Source organism: Staurois parvus, unplaced genomic scaffold (genome assembly GCF_062004578.1).
Source record: "Staurois parvus isolate SC_StPar_1 unplaced genomic scaffold, SC_StPar_1.0 ptg000018l, whole genome shotgun sequence".
Taxonomy (NCBI): domain Eukaryota; kingdom Metazoa; phylum Chordata; class Amphibia; order Anura; family Ranidae; genus Staurois; species Staurois parvus.
In genome coordinates, this window is record NW_028317814.1 from 24,502,000 (window position 1) to 24,514,155 (window position 12,156).

Here is a 12,156-nt window from a genome sequence, read left to right on the forward strand (position 1 = left end):
ACCAGCAATGCTAAAGTAAATATCTCCTAAACAGTGCACATTTAGGAGATATTCACTGTACCTACAAGTAAGACTTATTATAGGCTTACCTGTAGGTAAAAGAGAAAAAAAATAGTAAACTACCACTTTAAGTATCAAAGGTACAGGATGGACATCATGGCATAAAAAAAAAAACATTCTCTTATCAGCACTGTAGGCTGTGTTCCCATGCCTCCATTGTATGCTGTGTTTTATCTGCCCCACCACAACCCTAAAATTCCATCATGCCTACAGTGGTTTCTACATGACTAGTACATCGGATTGAACAGCTCCACTGCGATTTGAGAAATGTTTCCCAAAGCAGCACTTCAGCGCTCAACATCAAGCGTCCCTCTATTTTCAGTGGTGCCTGTAAACACCTATGTGTCATGTCACCTTGCTTGGAAAAAATACATGATCTTCTGTGTTTGTGGTCCCTATAGACCAGTGATCTCCAAACTTCAACCCTTTGCTTGTCTTTATTCAGCCCTTGGGGCACTATTACATCAAGAGACACCAGCAATAGGACATAATTCCTGTCAATGACAGCAACAAAGGGGCACTATTCCTCCCAATATTACGAATGACAGGGCCCCATCATTGGTGTCAAAAAAAGGAATTGCGCCCCATTGTTGGTGTCACTAGAAGCAACGATAGGGCACAATTCCTTTCTTTGGCACCAACGATAAGGCGCTATTCCTTGCAATGATATCAAAGACAGGGCATTGTTTACTCCCACTGGCCACAATCCAACCCTCCTAAAGTCTGACGGACAGTACACTGGCCCTTTGTTCAAAAAGTTTGGAGACCCCTGCTATGGACCCTTAAAAATAATTTTGCAGATCTCCTGGTAAGATTAATCCATTGGGGATCTTTGGGAAAATGCCCCTTACATTGGTGGTGGAAAGCGAGAGGAATGTGCCCTTACAGAGGTGGCCAGATTGACACCCTTGAAGTCACGCTGCTGGGTCTACCAAGTGGCCTTGAATCTGAAACTATGCAGGTGTCATCAGATGGGAGTTAGTGGTTAGCCATAGAACCCTTCACCAACCCTGGAGGAACCCTAGAGTTACACAGAACCCTGGTTGAGAATGACTGCTATAGACGAATCTATTCTTTGCGCAATTTCCTGCCTCTCCTTAAGTATCTAGCTTTCTTTTGGCTAAAGCAAAAACACTGAAGGCTGAAAACATACAAACACACATTAAAAATACAAAGCAAACAAAAGTGTTTTACTGTGACCCACAAACTTTCACTGGCCACAAAAACACACAGAAAAGGGTTTAAACTTGTAACGAGGTGGTATAGGTGCTCCTCTGTCCTCCACCACTTTAATTACGTGATTTCCAATATCTGCTGGCGGTGTCAGGCCTCGAAAGGTAACATGCTCTATATCTGCTGGGACTGCCCCCCCTCCCTATACGGGTGTTCTGGAAGCAGATCTTTTACCTATATTATAAGCTCATGGTAACTTCTTTCCAAGCTTCCCCCATGGTAGCCCTCCTATCCATGATCCCTGGACCCTTTAAATCTGCGAAAAAAAGATGGTCCTCAGAAACATCCTTGCTACAACCAGAACGTTCATTCCCTGTTACTGGGAATCGACCACTACATCCTCCCTTGGGGAATGAGTGACCGAATTAGACCCAGTTAGGGACCTGGTACATCTGTTGGCGCAGGAAACTGGAAAAGAACAATTTTCATGCACCTGGACCGCTTAGTCCATGTTCCGTGTTACTAACCTGACTGGTCTGGGCCAAGGAGGCTCCTGCTTCCGTCACTCCTCAGCCATGATGAAGTGCCACTGTCCTTACCTCCCGTTTCCTTTTTGATGTCCTACATCCAGCCTTCCCCTAATTTCTTTTTCTCCATTACCCATTAGTAGCCTTCCTTTTTTTTCCTGTTTGGAATAATATATATATATATATATATGTATACACACACACACATTCCTGATGTTCAGTCAGGTTTACTTGTTCCTAGTGTACCCACTGCTCACACTACTGTGACACGTATTCTTCTCCACAATGCCTCCTGTTAATGGTATACTTACCACATACACTTGTGGCCACTTTATTAGGTACACCTGTTCATTTGCTTGGTAACAAAAAATTGCTCGGTTTGAACTTCAGCAAGTGGGCTTCACCACGTCTAGATGACTAAATGCATTGAGTTACTGTCATGCAATCACATGGCAACACCTCAATGCATTTAGGCATCTAGACGTGGTGTGGTAAAGATGACCTGCTGAAGCTCAAACTGAGCATCAGGATAGGGAAGAAGGGGGGATTTAAGTGACTTTGAACATGGCATGGTTGTTGGTGTCAGACGGGCTGGTCTGAGTATTTCAAAAACTGCTGATCTACTGGGATTTTCACACACAACCATCTCTAGGGTTTAAAGAGAATGGTCCGAAAAAGAGAAAATATCCAGCGAGCAGCAGTTGGGTAGATGAAAATGCCTTGTTGATGTCAGAGAATGGGCAGACTGGTTCGAGATGATAGAAAGGCAACAGAAACTCAAATAACCACTCATTACAAACCAAGGTATGCAGAATACCATCTCTGAATGCACAACATGATGAACCTTAAAGCAGATGGGCTACAGCAGCAGAAGACCACACACCGAGTGCCACTCCTATCAGCTAAAAAAAAGGAAACGGAGGCTACAATTGGCAGGCTCACCAAAATTCGGACAATAGAAGATTTGAAAAACGTTGCCTGGTCTAACGAGTCTTGATTTCAGCTGTGATATTCAGGTGGTAGGGTCAGAATTTGGAGTAAACAACATGAAAAGCATGGATCCATCCTGCCTTGTATCATTGGTTCAGGCTGGTGGTGGTAGTGTGGGAGAGATTTTCTTGGCACCCTTTGGGCCCCTTAGTACCAACTGAGCATTGTTTAAATGCCACAGCCACCTGAGTATTGTTGCTGACCATGTCCATCCCTTTATGACTACAGTGTCCCCATCTTCTGATGGCTACATCCAGCAGGATAATGCACCATGTCACAAAGGTCAAATCATCTACACTGGTTCCTTGAACATGACAATGAGTTCCTTGTACTCCAATGGCCTCCACAGTCACCAGATCTCCATCCAATAGAGCACCTTTGGGATGTGGTGGAATGGGAGATTTGCATCATGGATGTTCAGCCGACAAATCTGCAGCAACTGCTATCATGTCAATATGGACCAAAAACTCTGAGGAATGTTTCCAACACCTTGTTGAATCTATGCCACAAAGAATTAAAGCAGTTCTGAAGGCAAAAGGGGGTCCAACCCGGAACTACCAAGGTGTACCTAATAGTGGCCGGTGAGTGTGTATACCACCCTTGGGTTCTGTAATAGAAGTTTACTTTTGCTATACATCAGGGTGGATAAAAATCAATGATTTTTATTTAAAAAAAAAAATAAATAAATAAAAATCGGATTTTTTTTATTTAAATTGGATTTTTTAAATAAAAATGCTTTTTGAGGAAAATATTACCATCCAAAGGTTATTCCATCATGAAATAAAGATTCGTTTTTTAATTATGTAGAATAAGGCTGTATATGTTTAATTTTTTTGGTAAATAAATTCCATGAATCCATTCACAATGTCATGCTCTTCCAGAGGTTTTTGTAAGATTATTGGGCAATTTCTCTGCCTACAAGATATTATCACAGATGCTCGATTTACTTTTGCAGTTCTCAAAACTGAATTTGACTCAGCGGAGATCACATGCCTCTTCTTCACAGCAAAAATGTTATAACATGAACAGAGTTAAGAAAAAGACCTTCATCCTAACTTCTACAAACCTATGAATACAGAATCAACCCCTTCAGTGCTAAGTGTCAAGAAGTTCAGTGAATAGAATAGAAACAATATTTTTCTGATTGTTTGGAGTGGAATAGATCTGCACAAGAAGAAAGTGAAACTAAGTGTGAGGAGGAAGGGGCTGACAGTCTAAGGCTGGCCATACATTATACAATTATCTGCAGATTTTTGGTTTAGATTTACCAAAAACCATATAATAGGAGGACAAACCTAAACAACACTTTCAGTTGTATCCAATTAGGCAGGCCCTTGCACTACATAGTTGAAGGTAAATCTAAAGGAAATTGGGCAGAAAATCTGCAGATAATTGTATAATGTATGGCCAGCCTAAGTTTCCTAAAATATATATATTTTGTTTAGCCAAATTAGTTACCAAACATGGATGTTTGTTTAAGCAAATCACATATGCTGGAATGTTATTGTTTCAGTTGAATAAATCTATTTAAATTGTTATTATTAAGGGAATGATTATTTTTCTCCTTCCTAAGTACAACAGAAAAGTTGTCCAAATATGAATGATTAACCTATTAAACTGGGGATAGAAAAACGAATATGAAAAGTTGTTATTCTAAAAATCTTCATCTACTTGCATATTAAAGTTATACCAGCAAGAATTAGTCTTTATGTAGAAAACTAGGATTTAAATCAAGCCTTACTGACTAGTGATTTAAAACAGTTTGATTTAAATCAAATCCACCCTGTAATACATTGTAATAAAGTTTGACAAAGCTGCTCCTCACTCTTTGTAACTATGTTTCTTTCTACTTTTATTCTTTGTAGCGTAAAAGTTGAATAATCTAAAATTGAACTCAGGGCTTTTTCCCTCAGAGAATAGGTGCAGGAATTTTCCCTTTGAGTCATTCCTTGTCTCCATCCCGCAAAATCCCTTGGTTCCACCCCTCACCTACCTCTGAGTAACGCCCGTTACAGAACCAAGTATCAATTTGTATGAAACCATAGACTACTAGCCCCTCCCTCTTATATTGTATGCTCTCAGGATCATGGCCCTCCTAACCCTCTTGTATTGACTGTATTGTCTCCCTATATACTGTAAAGCGTTGAGCAAACTGTTCGCGATATAAACAGGCGTACCTCGGTTTACGAATGCCTTGGTTAATGCAAGTACCACCCTTTACAAAACCAAGTATGAAAAAACAATAGACCCTCCCAGCAACAATGAACTACCTGCAACAAATTACTCCCCCAGCAATAATAGACCTCTGGCAGTAACAGCCAGTATCAATAGACCCTCAAGCAGCTAGCAACAATAGACCCCTCTCTCAACAGTAGATCCCTCCCAGCAACAATTGACCACACAGCAACATAAGACCCACCCCGTAACAGTAGATCCCCCCACCATCAATAGATCCCCCCCAAAGTAGATCCCCTCCAGCAACAATAGATCCCCCAGCAGCCAGCATCAATGGACCCTGCAGTACACCCCACTACCGCTTACCATTACATACATTTAGTGCTGGAAGTGCCGGAACTGCGATCCTGCTGAAAAAGAGCCCTGATTGACCTAAAGAAAAAAAACACTTGAAGAAGCTGAAGTGTAAACCCAACCTAACTACCAATGTTATACCCAGCTTTACTTTTATATTCTTCTCCTTTATGTCATTACAGAACAGTATAACTATTTGTAAACGTGTAGGCCTCTCTCACACCGGTGCCTGAGTGCATGGAGCAACAATTCCGGTGTGTTTCCCCCAACTGGGGAGCCTAAGTGATTCTCCAGAGTCTCCCCCCATCCTCTGGAACTCTCTACCCCAATCTATCAGACTATCGCCTACTCTGCCCACTTTTCGGCGATCTCTGAAAACCATATCTCTTTAAGGAAGCCTATCCTGCCTTCAGCTAATAACCGAATCTTCTATTTCTTCCATCAGTCCATCCCCCAGTTATTACCTTTTCTACTACCAGCCCCTCCCTCTTAGATTGTAAGCTCTCAGGATGAGGGCCCTCCTAACCCTCTTGTACTGAACTGTATTGTTTCCCTTTATATTGTAAAGCGCTGAGCAAACTGTTGGTGCTACATACAGGCGTGCCTCGGTTTACGAACGCCTTGGTTAACGTAATTTTCGGTTTACAATTCAAAATCCAATGAAAATAATGCCTCGGTTTACGATTTTTTTTCGCAATACGAAGCAAGTTTCCCCAGGATGCATTGCATCTGGGAGGTTTATAGCGCCGGCCCCGTGCCTTTAAAGTGCACTTTATAAAGAGTTTTGAACAGATAAGACTTTTTTTTTTTTTTTTTTTACTTTTTTCTGACCTCCAGAACGGATTAATTGGTTTTCAATGCATTTACAAATTTTTTTCGCAATACAAAGCACGTTTCCCCAGGATGAATTGCGCCTGAGAGGTTTATAGCACCGGCCCTGTGCATGCTGGAGTCTGTGGGTAGCACGTGGCATAGAGTGTGGAGGTGCTGGAGCGGTTTTCGCATCGAGTTTTGGAGCCATTCTGGAAATGTTTAATCACGTCCCTGTACAGTATTTATGCCTTTAAAGTGCACTTTATAAAGCGTTTTGAATAAGACTTTTTTTTTACTTTTTACTGACCTCCAGGACGGATTAATTGGTTTTCAATGCATTTACGAATTTTTTTCGCAATACAAAGCACGTTTCCCCAGGATGAATTGCGCCTGAGAGGTTTATAGCGCCGGCCCCGTGCATGCTGGAGTCTGTGGGTTGCACGTGGCGTCAAGTGTTGAGGTGCTGGAGTGGTTTTTGCAACGAATTTTGGAGCCATTCTGGAAATGTTTAATCATGTCCCTGTACAGTATTTATGCCTTTAACCCCCCGGCGGTATTCCCGAGTGTAGCTCGGGGTAAAGTTTCAGTACCAAAAGCGGTAACCCCGATCTACACTCGGAAATACCTTGCAGCGTTGCTCTGGGATACCTTGTCCTGCGCTCCTGCGATGTCCCCCCTGCAGCGTCCCCAGCCATCTCCTCCGGCATCTGTCTTCCGTTCCCTGCGAGCGTCGGGACGTACGGGAACGGAACCGCCAGGAAATTAAAAAATGTTAAAAGTGACATTCACTAAATACACTAAAATCACATAGTATAACATTCCTGTATCAAACCATTTCACATACATTTTGTCCCGAGTGCTTTGTCCTGTGCCCTGCCTGCATTTTTACTGTTCTGCCTGGAAACTGAGAAATGTCCATGGCGTCCAAAAAGCGTCCCTTTATGTCAAAAGCGGTTTTAGACCGGCTAGAGAACAGTGATAGTAAACTAGAACCACTTGCAGAATTGAGTGATAATGATTCGTGGGGGAAATTTGTCATCAGACACTGAAAACGATTTTGCGACTTTGCTCAGCGATGTGCGAACTTGGCGCTATACTTCAAATTTCAGTTTTTTTGGTTTGATTACATTATTGAATTAATATTTTTTTTATGATTATTTATTATATTATAATTTATGATTTTGTGTTTCAAATTTTAACATACCCGGGATGTTTACTACTCTTGTTCGGACAGATTTCAGTGAGTAATTCCTAAAAATTACAGGCCTACAATAAAAAAACAACATATTTCCATGCACTACAATGTACCGCTTTGAGCACAGAAATACTGACATAATCAGACCGCTAGGGAGGTTAAAGTGCACTTTATAAAGAGTTTTGGACAGACTTTTTTTTTTTTTTTTCCTGACCTCCAGAACGGATTAATTTGTTTTCAATGCATTACTATGGGAAATTGCGTTTCGGTTTATGAATTTTTCACAATACGAAACGTCACGGAGAAAGCATTAAATTCATAAACAGAGGTACGCCTGTAAATCCTGTATAATAATAATAATAATATAGCCGCTCACAGACAGGAATAGCAGGGTGTGGCTATACTCAGGTATATGCTGGTGTTTATATAAGCATGCGTACAGCATACAGGCGTGGGCAAAAAAATATTTTTTTTCTTTTTGCCTCCATCCAAACCCTATACTTTTATATGTTCATATGCTATATGTTTTGCTTGTTTGTCTTCATTCCGATGGACGCTGACACCCATTCTACATGAAGCTGCTTTTGTTATTGTGCCTGCATCCGCTTGGAGCTGAGGCGGCCTATAGCGGTACACACGGACATAATGGCTGCACAGTCACATCTGATTCTGACATGTGAACGTGTCTGTACAGCTGCCGCATCTCCATCCACCCCTATTGGCGGCCTGTGTGCAGCTTAGAACAGATGCAGGCGCAATAAAAAAACGTGGCCTGCATGCAGGATGGGTGTCAGCGTCTCTCTGAATGAAACCTTGTGCCTGGGTTCACACTGATGCTGTGCGGAATTCACACCATTTCTGTGAGAATAATACACACCGTCACAATCGCACCCCATTCATGCGAACCGCTGCGGGTGTGTACGTTAACAATAACCCAAAATCGCTTCACAAAACGCAGTGCGATGTGCAGAATCAGATCGCATGTGTGTGAACACCCACGTGATCCGATTCTAGCGTGGACCAAAAAAAGGGCCCTGCACCTTTTTTTGGTGCAGATGCGGTGCGAAAAGAGCCATACAAAATGCATGGCTCAAATCGCACTGCACACAAGTAGCATGTGATTTGCAGAGGAATGCGGCGCGGTTCCTATGCGAATCACATGATATGTCAGACCGCAGAAGTGTGAGCCCAGGTTAGATCTGGTTAGAGCCGAGCACAGTCATCCATGTCTATATGTAGATGTACGCAGCGTCCAGGCCTTGCGGACGAGGAAAATACGACGGGAATTCATGCTGCACAGGCTCAGGTGTCCATGCGCTCATACGTGTACCTAAGGCAGCACAGTGGCTAAATGGTTAGCACTTCCGCCTGGAAGTACTAGGGTCGCTGGTTCCAACCCCAGCACCACCTGCCTGGAGTTTGCATGTTCTGACTGTGTGGGTTTCCTCCCACACTCCAAAGACATGCTGGTAGGTTAATTGGATCCTGTCTAAATTGTCCCTAGTATGTGTATGTATGGATGTGAATTAGGGACCTTAAATTGTACGCCCCTTGAGGGTTAGGGACTGATGTGATTGTACAATATATATGTAAAGTGCTGCGTAAAATTGACGGCGCTATATAAGTACCTGTAAGGCTACGTTCACACTAGCGTTGTGTGCAGGCGGCAGAGAGGCATTTGGGAAGCGTTTTTACCGCTTCCCAAACGCCTCTGCCAATTCTGCACATTACAGCACATGGTGCTGTTCTAGCGGGAGCGTTTGCATCGCGTTGCGGCAAAACGGACGCCTCTGGTCCAGCCAGGAGGCGTTGAAATTTCCTATTCTAGTCTATGGTGCCACTCCGAAAACGCCCGGTCGGCGGTTGCGGGGTGTTAACACCATTCAAACTGCATTACAGGCATTTGTGGGGCGTTTTTAACGCTCGGCAAACACCTAGCAACCGCCACTAAACCGCGCATGCAGAGCGTTAAAAAAAAAACACTCCGCAAATACCGTTCCAATGCTTGCCAAACGCTATAGGGGCATTTGGCAAGCGTTGGTAAAACAGCCAAGTGTGAACGAGCCCTAATAAATAAAATAAGAACACATTCAAATTATATGCGTATTTGTCATACATTTCTTGCACCCCTCATGAGAAACGCAGAGGATTATAAAGAACGGGGGTTTTAATAAGAATTTTTGAACTATAATTTGCCAAGCCACCGTTTTACCTGCATATGTACTGATCACAATCTATACCGTGAGGTCAGCTATATAGAAGTATAAAAGTGAACTATAATTTGCCAAGCCACCATTTTACCCCCATATGTACTGATCACCATCTATACTGTGAGGTCATCTGTATAAAAGTGAAGTACAATTGAATTTCCAGTCAGATACAGCTTCTAGTCTGGGGGCTGTGAGGAAATGATTACGTCTCAGTCTAATGAGGAGAGGTAATATTATGGCCCGGAGGACATGGTGTGTACAATGGTATTCTGCACAGGGACACGTAGACTCTTTATTGTGTTCTGTGTGGAGGGGACACGTCCTCTCCCGACGTCCTCACATGACTCCCTGAAAGGACAGCAGCGCCTCTCTGCGCGGGAAACCGAGCTGAGGGGGGGGAAGGAGGCACCGCCCAGCCGCCTCGCGCCACCAGAGCGGGAAGTGGGCGCGCGGGCAGTGGCGGGTGGTTGGGGCGGGAACTCGTCACGCACCTGCTAGAAGCCGGGCGGGAGCCGACCTCCTCAGCACAGCCAGCGCCGCCATCTTGTGTGACCTTTTCCCGAGCGGCGACGCGCTACATCAGGACGAGGCCGGGCGGTCAGGCCTGTTCTTTTACCGCCAGGGCTCAAGTGACACCTGGCGGGAGTTCAGAGAACAGCCGCCCCTGAGAACCTGTCACCTCTGATATATTCACACAATGTTCTTCTTATTTTCGTGTAAGAAACGAATGGTCCTTTCACACGGGCGTCCCGTTATTATCATCAGTACAGTCACGTTTTTTCCAAGAAAAAATGGATCAGTTCACATCAGTTATTCAGTTTACATCCTTTTTTGTCCAGTTACATCCATTTCCGTCTGTTTACATCAATTTTCTTCCGTTTTTTTTCGTCCATTTACATCCATTTTTTGTCCATTGCTTTTTTTGAACGGAAGAAAAATAGAGTTTTCTTCCGTTCCAAAAAACCCCCTAGATGTTAACCACTTACCCTCCAGAGGAATTACCCCCCTTCCTGACCAGGCCATTTTCTGCGATACGGCGCTGCGTTACTCTGACAATTGCGTGGTCATGCAACACTGCACCCAAATGAAATGACTTCCATTTTTCCCCACAAATTGAGCTTTCATTCATTGGTATTTGATCTCCTGTGCGTTTTTAATTTTTTTGTGCCGGGTGCTGGTGAGCAATCACCGGCCAGGACCAGATGATTGACAGCCAAATCCGCGAATGGAAATGCGCAGAAATATATATGTGATTTTGCTCACCCGTGCTGCCCTGTTGCAGTATTGCTGCTATAGGGTGGCGTGGAAGCGGTTAATGGATGCGGACATTAGTGGACTGTGCACAGCCATCCCGAGCAATTTGCCCGAGCTGACAGGGAGGAAGACTGTAAACAAAACAGTCTTCCTCCCCGACAGTGTTTGTCGGTAATCACCGGGTGTTGGGGGGTAATTACTGTCCAGGACCCGGTGATTGACATCCGCGAATGGCGGCGCAGGTAGGCACGCATATGTAAGTGATTTTGTGCACCTGTGCCGCCGTGTAGCAGTATATCTGCTATTCGGCGGCGGGTAGGTAGTTAAAATTGTTTATCTTACACAATATTTCCGTAAAGGTCTAGGAAACGCAATATTCTGGTAAACAAAATACACTAACTGGGGCAAACACAATAAATGATCCAATTTTTTTATAACAAGTAAAAGACGAGGTTGCACCGAGTAAATAGATACCCAACATGTCCAACCTTAAGTCTGTGCGCAGCGTGACACTTTAAAAGCCCTCTATAGGTCATCAGATTGGCGTTGCAGAGGACTTCCGGTGCTAGAAATATTGCTCTTACTCCGGTGTGCGCAGCGATACGTTTTCAGGCATAGGTACCCCCGATGTGTGCATTTATGTTTGTATGTGGGGTGTCTCAAACGTTTTTTGGGGGGGCGATTTTATGTGCTTGGGTGTAGCTTTAATATTTTACAATTAAAACTTTTTTTTTTGAGTTACCATTAAGAACAAGATTGCAAGTTAGTTACCACCAACAACAGGATTGCTAGTTACCATCGACAACAGGATTGCCAGTCACCATCGACAACAGGATTGCCAGTCACCATCGACAACAGGATTGCTAGATACCATCGACAACAGGATTGCTAGTTACCATCGACAACAGGATTGCTAGTTACCATCGACAACAGGATTGCTAGATACCATCGACAACAGGATTGCTAGTCACCATCAACAACAGGATTGCTAGTCACCATCGACAACAGGATTGCTAGATACCATCGACAACAGGATTGCTAGATACCATCGACAACAGGATTGCTAGTCACCATCGACAACAGGATTTCTAGATATCATCAACAACAGGATTGCTAGTCACCATCGACAACAGGATTGCTAGTCACCATCGACAACAGGATTGCTAGTCACCATCGACAACAGGATTGCTAGTCACCATCGACAACAGGATTGCTAGATACCATCGACAACAGGATTGCTAGATACCATCGACAACAGGATTGCTAGATACCATCGACAACAGGATTGCTAGTCACCATCGACAACAGGATTGCTAGTCACCATCGACAACAGGATTGCTAGTCACCATCGACAACAGGATTGCTAGTCAACATCGACAACAGGATTGCTAGTCACCATCGACAA

The 12,156-nt window shown here is 43.6% G+C and overlaps 1 protein-coding gene across 1 annotated transcript in view; it reads right to left on the bottom strand.

The window, feature by feature from the left end:
* ECI1 (enoyl-CoA delta isomerase 1) overlaps positions 1 to 10,139 on the bottom strand; it is a 28,386-nt gene extending 18,247 nt beyond the window's left edge. Inside the window, exon 1 of the mRNA XM_089683317.1 lies at positions 9,989 to 10,139. Coding sequence (XP_089539443.1) covers positions 9,989 to 10,040 — 52 coding nt within the window. The 5' untranslated portion in view covers positions 10,041 to 10,139. The remainder of the gene's footprint in view (positions 1 to 9,988) is intronic.
* Between the last annotated feature and the right edge of the window lie 2,017 nt (positions 10,140 to 12,156).